At 40.2% G+C, this 13,464-nt stretch overlaps 1 protein-coding gene across 2 annotated transcripts in view; it reads left to right on the top strand.

The window, feature by feature from the left end:
* Window positions 1-12,027, top strand: part of erbin (erbb2 interacting protein) — a 44,598-nt gene extending 32,571 nt beyond the window's left edge. Inside the window, exons 15-26 of one of the 2 annotated variants that reach the window (XM_029516570.1) lie at window positions 914-1,013; window positions 2,762-2,883; window positions 3,386-3,559; window positions 3,692-3,877; window positions 4,004-4,106; window positions 4,219-4,402; window positions 4,487-5,999; window positions 8,170-8,226; window positions 8,372-8,539; window positions 8,788-8,880; window positions 9,090-9,164; window positions 9,318-12,027. In XM_029516570.1, coding sequence (XP_029372430.1) covers window positions 914-1,013; window positions 2,762-2,883; window positions 3,386-3,559; window positions 3,692-3,877; window positions 4,004-4,106; window positions 4,219-4,402; window positions 4,487-5,999; window positions 8,170-8,226; window positions 8,372-8,539; window positions 8,788-8,880; window positions 9,090-9,164; window positions 9,318-9,425 — 2,883 coding nt within the window. In that variant the 3' untranslated portion in view covers window positions 9,426-12,027. Of the gene's footprint in view, window positions 1-913; window positions 1,014-2,761; window positions 2,884-3,385; window positions 3,560-3,691; window positions 3,878-4,003; window positions 4,122-4,218; window positions 4,403-4,486; window positions 6,000-8,169; window positions 8,227-8,371; window positions 8,540-8,787; window positions 8,881-9,089; window positions 9,165-9,317 lie in introns of both variants that reach the window. The other variant, XM_029516569.1, reaches the window with a different exon arrangement.
* The last annotated feature ends 1,437 nt before the right edge of the window (window positions 12,028-13,464 follow it).

Raw genomic sequence — 13,464 nt, 5'->3', positions numbered from 1 at the left:
AATTACATTCTGTTGATTCTTACTGCATTATACAAATCAATTATTCATGCCTTTTTCTCATCCTGGCTGGACTATTGTAGGTCTGCGTTCAAAAGTATAAACAAATAGTCCCAGAAACACAGCAGCCCTATCAGAAAGCTACAAAAAAACTGCTATTCAGAAGCAGCTCATATCTCCTGTCCTGGCCTCAGGTCAGCTCCATCTTGAATACAGAATCAAATTTAAGGATTTTCTTATCAGTTACAAGGGTCTCCACAGCCAGTCTCCTGCTTACATTTGTGAATTTGTTAGAGGATGCTGCATAGGACGTCTCTAGGGCCATATAACCAGAGCTTTACAGCTGTGCTTTTGTCTCTGGGCTCTTAAATCAGAGTTCATAAACATGAGGTCTATCAATTTGGTTGTTTTTCATTTTATTTGTAGTAACAGTTTGACTGTAGATGTGTGGAGACATTATAGAGCATGAAAATGTCATTCAATTTTATTGACTTAAGAACTTCAAAGGTTCTATATGTTTATAAGTTATATGTATATGTTAAGCTTTACTCACTCAGAGTCAGTGCTACACAGCACCAGTTATGTCAACAGGACAAAGGTAAAACCCAGGAGAAGCAACAAGCACTGAGACACAAGGACGCTTTTGTGCAGGTGCCACAATAGTGACAGGGCTCAGGGGACACTGATGGTGCTTAAGGCCAGAGATAATGAGAGGGTCACAATGATGTACTTAAGTAAAGTTGATGTAGAAGAAAAGGAAACATATTAGTGCCATTTTTTTCTCATGTCTTTTCATGTACTGATGATGTATCCCAGTTTACTCGCTATGCTCGAACGAGGCACAGAGAGTTAGTGTTTCAACAAAGTGCTGCTATTTGCAAAAAGCACATACAAACCAATTTTTTGTGTTCTGCAGTCAAAGCCGCTGATCCCTCTCCAGAAAGAGGAGGATCCAGAGTCACACAAAACTGTGCTGACTAACTACATGTTCCCCCAACAAACCAGGACTGAGGACTGTGAGTACTGTGCACTCAACAAGACTTAATTTCTCTTTTATATTCTCTCATTTATCATCTGACAGACACTCAGACTGCAAATGTTTCAGACCTGCTTAATCAGCTCTTTAGCAGCAGAGCTGGTTATTAAAACTTGTTGCCCATTAATTAATCAGTGCTACCAAGCAGAACTTAAAGCATACAACTTTACTTCAATAACTCATAGAAGCCCAATTTGTATATATCCAAGTATGAAAATAAAAAAGTGATAAACATGAAATTGAAATAAGTCACAACGAACCACTTGTTTTAGCAAATTAGCTCCGTTGGCAAATCTTCTGGCCCCAAAATGACTGCAACTGCCATCAGTATCAAAGCAGTCCTGGAGGTGACCTAGAGGGACACCTGAATGCATATTTTATGAGGCTCCTAGTTACCTGAGAAGAAATGATAGTGTTCTTTTTTTGTCAAGCATCTGTTTGGTTTGGTTTGGTTTCCTGTTGCACCAGACTGCATGCACTGACCCTGGTGTACTGTGGCTTTAGGGTAATTAGTTGTTCAAGATCTGCATGCTTGAGCTACTGGGGTCGCTGTGGTGAGTCGGCTGCTTTTTAACACAATATCAGCAGTGTTGTGTTACACCATCAGAAAAGTTACTTTACCTGTGACCTCTGTTTGCTTTTTACTCGGCTTACATCCGGTTTCTTTATACATTTTTTTCTAGTGGGAATTTTTTTCAACTGAACTTTATCGCTTTCCTTGTTATTTTCCTGAGAGTCTGGAATGAGTCATGAACTGACTGCAGTGATAATGTTTTACTACCTGTTGATGTGGAGAGTACACACCAGGTGACTCACATTACCCACTGCTATGGTGTGTTAAAGGTGTAGACAACCTATGACTGAACTCCAGCTGGGAATGAAGATCACCATATCAGAATTTAATTGTGTGGAAGAATTCTCTGTTCATTTATCAAGCTGGCTGTATTATGTTTGGAGTGTTGAGCGGTCAGGTTGCACGTCAAAACATAAAAATTCAAACGCTGCTCCTTGGAGCCTGTGGCTCCGTTCTGAGCTACTGCAGAAACACGTTTATATGGAGAGCTCACTCTAAGCTAACTAACACAATTCTTAGTTTCCAATGATACAATATAAGACAGTAATACAATAATGAAAAGGTGATTATAAATAAAGTATAAATAAGTATAATAAGTATAAATACTTATACTCTTATCTTATACTCTAGTCCTCTAGTCCTTTAAATATCTATATGCAGAAGTAAGAGTATTTAAACAGGAAACTGCCGACTTTTAGCTGTAAGAATGCCAGGTTATTAAAGAAACAGAGTAGATCAGCAACCATTGGTTTGTTGTTCTCAGGAATACAGATTGAAAGTAATTAAATTCAAAACAATACAGAGACAATCATACAAGAACATAACTAAACATTAACTCAATAAACTTTACTGTTATCCTGCCATTTTATAATCTAGATGGGTTGTCAGATTGAAGCATGTATTCAAGCCTTTCAAAAATCTATGATTCAGTTTATTAGAGCAAAACTTTCAAAAGGAAGTCTAAAGATTAGGTTAACTTCTGAATATCAAGTTCTTCCCCAATTCCTTCAATTTTCTGTTGTCTTTGCACCATCTTGTGGTCAAAATCAGAGTTGAATGAATTGAAACTCTGGGGATTACTTGCACGGCCTTCTTAATTAAAATGTAACAATTTATTCACATCCTCATTTCAGCTCTTTTATTTTTCTTTTCAGACATTCCTAACTCTGACTCAGAAAGCTTCAATCCAGCTCTTTGGGAGGAACAACGCAAACACCGAGCTCAGGTGGCCTTTGAGTGTGACGAGGACAAGGATGAGAGAGAAACACCCCCAAGGGTTAGTGTCCCGCATTTGTCACTGCTCACATAATTGGAAAAGGAAAATAACTGTGTTGACATGATTTACAACAACTGCAGAGGCCATTGTTGCAGATTTTGGCTTCTACCTTCGTCTTGTTGTAGCTGTTGTCACATAAAAGGTCCCTTACACCCCAATTTCTGTAGCTTTTGAAGTAAAATGCTGTTGTGGGCATTAGGGTATAATTTTTCACCTAGTTTGGCAGATAGCTTTGAACATAAACCTGAAAAATGTGCACAGTATTATCCTTGGGTTATTCTAGGAGAATGTGTCCGTATAATATTGAATGCCCCTTTTGCACATCATTCTCCATGTAAGTCCCATTGAACCCTGACTGCGCCTCCAGTGGGGAAAATCATCTCTTCTGCTAATGCTTGCGATTTTTTTTTTTTGTGTTTTTTGTGTTTTTTGTGTGTTTTGTGTGTTTTGTTTTGTTTTTTTTTTACTTGAAGTGTAATATATATATTTTTTCCCCCCACAGGAGGGAAACCTGAAACGCTACCCAACACCATACCCAGATGAGCTGAAGAACATGGTGAAGACCGCCCAGTCTGTGGCTCACAGGCTGAAGGAGGATGAGTCGAGTGATGAGTCCGGGAAAGAGCCCAAACCAATTGAGAGGAATCATATTGGAGTGCAAGATGTGGGTGTGAAGGTACAAAGAGATATTTTCTTTGCTAATTCATTCCTGTCTGTTTTTCATTAACATTCCTGTATTTCCTTAATAAAACAACATTTTCCATACCAGTAAAGGAATGTTTTGAACAACTGGAGTGGTTTTGTTTAGGTGATTGAGGCCCCTTGCTCCAACGGAATGCGTTCAGACAGGGAACCCCAAGTATCTGCCAATGCATGTGAACAAAATCAGTTTGTGTTGGAATCAAAAGACACTTCAGACACGTCCTACAGTTCCCAAAAAATCCCACTTAAATCCTCAGAGGGCTCGTTGATGAACCATGAGGACACACTAGAGGTATATTTAGGCCTGAAAAATTTATCACAATTTTACAGAACAGATATATAACAAGTATATAATCATGTATATAGCCACGTTATCTGATAAAAGCAGGTTGAAGAATATGATTGTACTTTCCTCCAGGATTCTGAAGAGCTATCAGATGAAGAAGAAGAGATGAAAATTGCAGAGATGAGACCTCCTCTTATTGAAATCTCAATCAACCAGCCTAAAGTAGTGACTTTAAGTAAGGATAAAAAAGGTAAACATTTTCTTTTAGTGAAATGGGCTTAAAATGGGGTATTGGAAGTGAAAAATGCAACATTTTTAAACCACTAACTGACAATTTGGGTGAACAGATGATGGGAAAGACGCAGACTCTCTGCTGGACGACACAGTGGCCAATAGCAACCAGAATAACAGCAACTGCTCATCACCGTCGCGCATGTCCGACTCAGTTTCTCTGACCACTGACAGCAGTCAGGACAACTCTCTCTGCACCCCTGAGCGAGAGGCAAAAATGCCCTTCCTCCCAAAAAGCCGGTAAGTATCATTCTTTAATGTGTGTGGTAAAATGGGGAAATTTTCTCCAAACCTTATTAAAAATCTGATGTTCCTACATTTTAGGCAAGAGGATGAGAACATGAACCAGCCTAAGGAGACTGTTCCTCTCCTCCATAATGGTAATGGCTCTGAAACGTCCCTTCAGGCCCTTTTGAAAACCCAGCAGGGCGCACCAGAAAAAATGGGCGACTATGACCTCTCCATGGAAGCCAGACTGGCCTTCATCGAGAAAGGAATCAATAACAGTGTGGAGGACACCTTCAACAAGTGGGACCAGATCAACATGAACATATCCAAGCTGCCAACTGACAACATGGTTCAGCTGGATGAGCTGGGCCAAACCACGAATGGCTCAATGGCCCAGGACAACTTAGACAGCAAGCGGGATTTTAGAAATGACAACCTGGAGCATTTGCAGAACGGAAACCAGCCGGTCAGTGACTGCATTAATAGTCTGGGCAACAAAAGTCAAGCAACAAGAGTGGACACATCTGCTGTGCATGTGGCCTCGACAGGCCTGACAGCCAACAGTGACATGTCTCTGTCTCGCAGCACAGAGGAACTGTCTCCAGATAAAAGGTGCCATCCCCCACAGGTGATGAAATCTCACAGTGTCAGCAACATAGAAACAGGGGGCATGAGGCTGTTCTCTTTTGATGGAGATGATGACTCCTATGATGCAGCAATGACTAGGGTGGCAGGCACCGGCCCAGGGCCAGGAGCTCAGGGCCAGAGCATAGTCAGGAGCAAGTCAGCCAGTCAGTTACTGAACGATCAGACTCTCCAGGTCTACCCCGGCTCCTCAGCATCTTCCTCCGACTTGCTCTCATCTCCTAAACCTCCTGCCAGTACCAGCAGGTATCCAGCCTACTCCAGCATGGCCATGGGCATCTCTCCTCCTCAGTACAATATACAGTACACAAGCAGTTCCATGCCAAAAGAGGGCCTCTGGGCCCAGAGAACACCTGTGCCCTCAGAGCACCAAGGCTACCTCCCTCCTCCTCCACATTCGCTAGCCAACACCAACTATTCCAATCGTAATCAGGCACCTCCATACCCCTTACAGCCCCAGCAAAGGGGGCCTCCAATGGCTCCCAAACCGACCAGTGACATTTGGGCTAAGGAAAGACTTCATTCAACAAGCAGCCAGCCTAGAAGCAGCACCCTGCAGAGACAAGGCAGCACCACCTCCACAGCTTCCATGAGTGACCCAAGGCGCATGCAGTTGCCAGAGGGGGAATACATGACATACAGGGACATTCACACCCTCGCCAGGGGGCCGTTGGCGATGAGCCAGGCCATGCAGAGGCCCCTGTCAGCTCGCACTTACAGCATTGACGTACCCGGAGCTTCCAGGCCTCACAGCAACAGGCCGCAACCCCACGAGTTTCCAGAGAGGACCATGTCTGTCTGTGATTTCAACTACCAGCACAGCAGCCCTAGCAAGAGGCCCAACACCAGAGTGAAGTCCGAGCATTCACTCCTGGATGGCCCTGGGCAGGTGGCAGGAGGAAGGGTGCCAGCAGACTGGAGAGACCAGGTGATGCGGCACATCGAGGCAAAGAAAATGGAAAAGGTAAACTAAAAGAAAAACTTGAATATAGCATCTGTTTCTCAGTGATTGATTGTCAGAACACATAAAACATAGGCATTGACCAACAGTATGAATCTGCTCCTCTTTATATGCAACATCAATACATTTACTTTGAAAGTCCCAAAGACCATCACAATGTTGTGTAAAAACAACTATAGCTCTTCTCTCACCTCTTTTTAAAGGGTTCTTTCACCTTCAGCCATGCAGATAGCTTTTTTTTTTTTTTTTTTTTGGTCCTGGTTTTCATATTTGGGCTGTCAGACTAAAACAATATAAATTAGATTAACTATGTGAAGATCACAGCAATGGTACAAACCTAGATTCAGCTTCAGTGCATCTTTCCAGAAACGATGTCTTAGTTAATCTGAATTATCTGAAGGCCAAACGTCAAAGAGTTGGATGTGACTGATTTTCTTTTTAAATGTAATGTTTCACTGCAAATGAATGAAAAGCAGATGTTTGGGTGAATGGACCCTTCAGTGTGGTGTTGGCACTTTATCAAACCCGACTAACCGTAAATGATTCTGGTTCACTGCATGTTTTTCTGTATATCTTGTGTAAACCTCTCTGTTGTGTCTTTTATGTTATTCTCATTCGGTGGATCACATGGGCCACCGCTGACATGTCGCTTGGTGTCGGTTACTCCATGTCGTCCCCCTGTTCAGAACGCACTGTCTCGCTCCTATAATTCCAATAACGCTCCGCTGAGCTGGTCTCACTACAGCAGCTGTAGGGATATGCATGCCAGCCGAGGGTCTCTGGGCTTCTGTGTGAGTACTGTGAACATGCTAGTTAGCTCCTGCAGCTCATACTAAGCCAGGGCTTCCAGATCATACTAGTTTCACATCCTTTAGCAGATAAAGGCATGTCTGTTCCCTTCTCTCCACCATGCTGGGAAGTGATCACTGACCCTCAGAAGCCCCATTTCACTTGTCCTTTATTGACAAATGAAAGTTTATATCAGGAGAGAAATTTGTTGCAACCACAAACCCCTTTTAGCACGTGATTTATTTATTTATTTTTATTTTTTTTCTCCACAGCAGAAAATAGATGTATCCCAAAAGTATGTTGTGTTTCTTTAACTGAGACTGACTTTTTTAAAAGGGACCCCTCTTGTTTTTGTACCATTATCTGGTTGTTTCAGTAGCTTCACTACAGAATCTGAGAAAAATTTGTACAAGTGGAAGCTGAACTGCTACAGAACCACAGCTGACACCACCTACTTCCTCAAAAAAAAAAAAAAAGAAAAAAACCCTCACAAGCTGTGTGTAGCATACTTAATTTTTCCTAGTACATGTCATTATAGTATTAAAAATTTTTTTCCTGTTTTGTACAAAAGGAAGCTCGTGTTTCTGGTGACACATTGACAGATGTGTGTTAGCTCTTAATGCCACTGACAGCAAAAAGTGTCACCTTAAGCTGTGATGTGGCAGGCCGGGTTGTATAAATTAAGCTTCTTTTAAAGCTCAGCTTCTCTTTAAGGAAACCTCACCTTGATTTCTCTTCAGTTGATAACTAGATATCTAATATGAATATTACATATGGTACAAAACACCCCCTTTTAAACCTGCAGGGGTCTTTACCATCCTTGTCATTATCCCTATGTGTTCTCCCTCTACTCTGCCACACTTCAATCATCCTGTAATTGTAATGAATCTCAGCAACCATGATTTTCTTTTCCTCTAACTGTGCTTTAAATCCTCATTCTGCTCATTCATCATCTTCACTCCAGCTTTTAATCGCTTCAGAATCACCACTCACTTTGTGTGCTGATGAAAATTGTGTTTGCCAAAGGTAAGTGATAGAAATCTGCATCTCAGTGATGTAGAATGTGCTTATTAGAATCTGTAGAAGGGGGTTAAAAAAGAGAAATGTCTTCTGAGACTATCTTCAGCAGGGTAATACTCAAGAATTATATGCTACTTAGTGTCTGGATAGATGCTAAGCAACGTTTAATTTCACCTTTTCATCATTTTAATCAGATTCCTTTCTAGACCTGCACCTCACTGCCTAATGTCGTTATCCAACATGAAAAATGTTAATGTCGCTGTCTAATTGCGTGTCACGTCTGTTAGCCTTTTTTGTTAATGGATATTTACTGGAAGGATGTTTGTGCACATTGGTGTTAACCATCAGTTTTATTTCATTTCAGGATGATGTGTATGGTCCTCAAGGGCATCAGAGCTACACCCTGGACCCTCACAGAAAAGTAGGTGTCATAGATCTGCTGGCAGATGTTTTGGTATTGAGCGGTTATGAAATTTTAAAACTTAGACATTGTGAAACATCTCAGATCTGGAGTGTTGCTGGTAAATCCACTTAAAACATATTCGTTCTTCATTGTGTGTTGCCAGGTGCCTTTGATGAACGGTCAGATGGGTCCGTCTGGCCGATCTCAGATGAGCCAGATGCCCATGGCCCGCCACCCTTCCAGAGAACAGCTCATTGACTACCTGATGCTCAAAGTCTCCCAGCAGCCCCAAGGGCCCCCCCGCATCCAGCACGACACGATGCAGCAAGAGGTGAAGGACAACATTTTTGTGGGAAATTATATTGTTGAGTCAGAGGCATAAGAAGTAAAATATTCCATTTCATTCATCAGAATGACTAATTTAGTTTCATATGTTTACATGTTTTGTTTTGTTTTTTTCTTTCTTTCTCTTCCCTCCCAACACAAATAGTATTATGAGAGGAGGATTATGTAATTATCTATGAGACACTATGAATAAACTAATGAATAAGCTAATGAAAGAATGTGGGTGTGTTTCAGATCCGTGTGAAAGTGGAGAAGAATCCAGAGCTGGGTTTCAGTATATCAGGAGGTGTGGGAGGCCGGGGAAATCCTTTTCGTCCAGATGACAATGTAAATGAACACCACGGGTTATCGTTTTCACACTACTGCACTTCTCTCAGTTCCGTTAAAGTCAATCAATTTTACAAAAGCTTTCTAATTATATATAATTTTTTTTTTTTTGTGTGTGTGTTCTCATCTGCTGTATATTTATATTGCAAAACTGTTCGGGTTTTATGAATGTGCAGCTGGTGATAGGAGAGTGTTTTCAATCATTTCAGGGTATATTTGTGACCAGAGTCCAGTCTGAGGGACCAGCGTCGAAGATTCTTCAGCCCGGAGATAAAATAATCCAGGTATTGTGCTCCTCTGCCAAAAGCTTTGTCATGTTTTTTTCTGTACAAATTCAAACCACAAATGAAATGAAACCTCCTGACTTTTTAAATTTTTTTTTACCCCCCCCCCCCCCCCCCCCCCCCCCTCCCCTCTCTCCCTCCACCGCTCCACAGGCAAACGGATACAGCTTTGTGAATATTGATCATGGGAATGCAGTGTCCCTCCTGAAGACTTTTCCAAGCACTGTGGATATGACTATCATAAGGGAAATGCAAGCATAGACTCAACTGAAAGGGACTGCTTAAGGGGTGGGGGGGTGGGGCGTGAGAGGTGAGAAGAATAGAGACTTTTATGTTGACTCTCCTATTTTTATACACAGAAGAGGCTGATCTGTTGATACCTGTTGGGACTATTTATACTTGAGACCTTGATGAAACGGGAAAAACCACTGAATGTAGTGGATCAAAGTGAGACAGCAGCGAACATCTGCAAGTACAAGTCCTCAAAAGGCCATCACTGTGGTATATACAGTATATTTTTTTACAAAAGAAGCTGATGATATGACCTGCTCTGATGCAAATAATTACTGTGGTCTCTGTACAGAGCCTTTTTTTTTTTTCCTCCTTTCTTTCTTTTTTTTTTTTTAATCCAAACCTCACAAGTCCTTTATCATAAATGGGTTTTATTTTTGTGGATGGACATTAATTGACCACTAAGGGGGCAGGGCTCCCTCTCTTCTTTCATCCAGTCTGCCTTTCTTTTTTTTCCCCACCTCCTTTTATTTAACATGTTGAAACCATTTTCTGGTCCGTCGAGCGATCTGATATGGAGGACAGTGTTATGTGCTTGACATGTGTAGACGAATGTAGATCGGGGGTTATTTGACTGTTCTTTTTTGTTTGTTTGTTTTGTTTGTTGGTGAGATATTTTTTTTTTTTTTTTTTTTTCCCTCCTCCTCTCCCTCATTACAAGATCACAGAGGTTGAGAAAAGGAAATCATCCACCCTTGCTTCCATATACCTGAGAAGACCCAGCAGCATAAAGTCACCTGTTTTCAGTCCATCACAAATATCCTCACAGCAGCAAAATCGCTCAGCATATCACATGACGTGACCACTGCCTGTACTGTATGAGGGGAACAAATCCTTCACCGTTTAAATGAATAATGTCTCTCAGATGATGAAGAAATGCGCTCTGCATGTGGTCATTTATGAGACTGGAAATCAGAATGGGAATTCAGATATTTGGGGAACATGAGATTAGATGTGGTCTGTATCTGCTCAGCCTTAATCTGCTTGGCCAGTCAGAAGCTTTTGGTTGAAGGAAAAGTTTTCCATTTTGGAAAATGTGCTTATTCAGTTTTAAGCAGATGGATGGATCAGAAGATTGAAGCAGGCTATCACATGGGCAGGAAGTAGGAGGCATCTAGTTTAGTACTATCAAAAGATAAACAGAAAAAATAAAAACACTGAATAGTTTTGGATGTTATGTATCACTACTACTGGACTGAAGAGGTGCAGCTATCAGGCTAGCTGTTTCCTCCTGTTTCCAGTTTTTATGCTAAGCAAAGCCAACAAGCTGCTGATTAGAACTTCATGTTTTAACAGACATTTAAGTCCACCAGAAAATGACTGCACATTTCCCAAAATGCAAAATGGTCACTTCAAGCAGAGAGAGGTGTGAGTTACGCTAGTTAACCAAAGCAAGTTTGGAAATTGTGGACAGAAGGTGAAAGCAGGAGACAACTAAAGAAAGACGTATGAATACGAGCAGGCCAACATTTTCACTTACATGTTTTGTTTTAAAGTGCATCATCTTTCAGGCCCCCACTGATGAGATGAGCATTCATATTACAGGGGATTCATCATCTTGCAGTCTTATATTTTCACACGGGAGAAGACCACAGTTTGCCTTTTGTGTCTATAAAAATGTTTTCTTCATGCTTTTTACGCATCACTTGGGATTATTGTTAGTCTTTTTATTTTCTTTGCTGTACAGAGAACAGAGTTGGGAGAAGCAAGTTGTAAAGTGCCATAGACCTTGAACTGTTGGAATTGGGGAGGACCCCTGACCCCAGAACCCGAGCAATATCCACATGTTCACAACCTTTGAGTACATTTGCAGCATAAAAGCTTAGAAGCAATATTTAAAGCCTTTATTTTCATTCAGAAAATCGACATCAGATAGCGTTTTTAAAACAAATACACAGCCTTTTAGTAATCCCTAATGATTTTACATGATTTTTATATTCTGAAAAACAACCTTTTTTTTTTTTCTTTGTTTTTGTAATGAAGTGGCACGGGAAATATGTATAATAGTGCTAAAGGAGAAAAAAAAATCTCTGCATTGTGTAAAGGTGAATGTTTGTGTCACTTTACCTAAGGCTTCGTATTGTCTATTGCTTTACATCACCACATCCTGGTGGTCATTTGTGCGAAAATAATCAACTCACATCTGTTTAAAAAAAAACAAAAAACAAACAACAACAACAACAAAAAAAAAAAAAAAAAAAAAATTTGAGTCACAGTTGCATCTCAGAACTGTGGCAGAGGGTAAATGTCTGTTTAAAGTGTTTTACCGCTGCATGAAATCAAACTGTATTGGTGAATAATTATACAGAAGTAGAGACGTGTTTCCAAAACAAATGGGAATGAGACAATTCACACACCAAATATTGACTCCATTGACTCTAGCTGTACATTTGACCACTGAATTGTTTGTACAATTATATATTAGAATTTGTAATTTTTATCCCTTAGTCGTACTGTTTTGAAAGTGAAGCTCTACCCTCAGTTATGAATTTGGTTTAAAAAAAAAAAAAAAAAATCTCTGCCACATGATGCTATAATGTGTATATCCCAAATTTTAATCCACATCACATTATATTTGACACAGATTTGTTGTTAATAGTATTTTTTGGGGGGGTAATTTCCAAGACCTGGGGCGGGGGGGCGGGGGCTAATGGGTAAATAGTCACTTTATATTCATGGCAAAAAGAAAAAAATACAGTCCCACATTGTAGACAATCTAGGGAGATAAAACGTTATTGCATTTTCTTCATCTATGTTGGTCTGTTTCTTAAGCTCCTGTATTGTTATTTATTTAGAGACCTTCTGTGGAATTTAGACCTTACTAATCAAATTGTAAATACTCATTAAAAAAATCGAGAAAAGCGTTCATAATGGCATTAGTGACTTGCGATTGTAAAACCAGCAATAATTTGCGATGCAGAGGCACCCATTTTAATGTATAGCTAGTATTTCTAAGGTTTCTCTGGAAACGGCCACAGTGACATGATTGATATGCATTTATCCAACATTCCAGATTTTGTACATAATAACCTGTTTCTGAAGTAACCTGTGGAAAATAAACTAATGCTCTTTAACAACGGTTGTATTTGTGTTTCATCTGGTGATTTAGGACCTGGAACCTGGAAGATGACCATGTCACATCCAGTTACTCTGTGTTGCCACTGGAAGGCAGTGTGGGAGTTTTGGTTCGTGAGACAGGAAAAAACAAAACGTTTGGCCTGCTGTGGCAGTCGAGCAGAAAATGCAGCAATAACTGTGAGCGCACACAATGCCACAACAGAAATGCTCAACATAATATTTATGCATCATCTATGGATGCTTGGAAGCCGTCCAGTTTTTTTTATTTTTTTTTTTTTTTATTAGACTAATAGTAAATTAGAAGAGTTGGTCTTTTCACTGGTCTGGGATAGATGAGACTGTCTGCTCAATGTGTTTCATGAATGAACTGTTCAACATGTGGGGTCAAAGGTCTCCAGTGATTCCTAATACATGGGTCAGGTCTTTTATTGGATCTAATTGTAGGTTTTTAACACCTATTTAACCCACCCAATGAAAAAAAAAGTGCAATTACACAGTTGAAATTGAACTCAACAGCCAAATTCTCTGGCTAAATTTTGGTTTTATACATTTTTGATTAACTTCTTTTTTTCTACCTCATGTAGATATCCTAGCTATTCATTGCTGCTGTATCTAACTAAGGATTATCTTGAATAAAAAAGAAAGGAATTCAGAAGTAAAATTGGACCTTTTCTATAAGCTTGGAATGATTTAGTGACTAAATATATCTGGTAGTGGGCTGAAGCCATGGATGCACTTTCACACTGAATGATCTAAGCAGGTCCTTCCACAACCAAACAATGCACCCAGTAGTCCACAGACAGCACCCTCTTCAAAAAATAAAAAAAGAGTGCAATAACATTGAGCTTTCCAGTTCTTCTACACATCTGCTGGTCAAATTTTTCTTTTTATATATTTATCCATACAATCTTTCTGTCATCTTTTGTGCTTC

Source organism: Echeneis naucrates, chromosome 12 (genome assembly GCF_900963305.1).
Source record: "Echeneis naucrates chromosome 12, fEcheNa1.1, whole genome shotgun sequence".
Classification (NCBI taxonomy): Eukaryota; Metazoa; Chordata; class Actinopteri; order Carangiformes; family Echeneidae; genus Echeneis; species Echeneis naucrates.
Note: the sequence above shows the minus strand (reverse complement) of the source record. Positions and strands in the feature narration are given on the sequence as shown.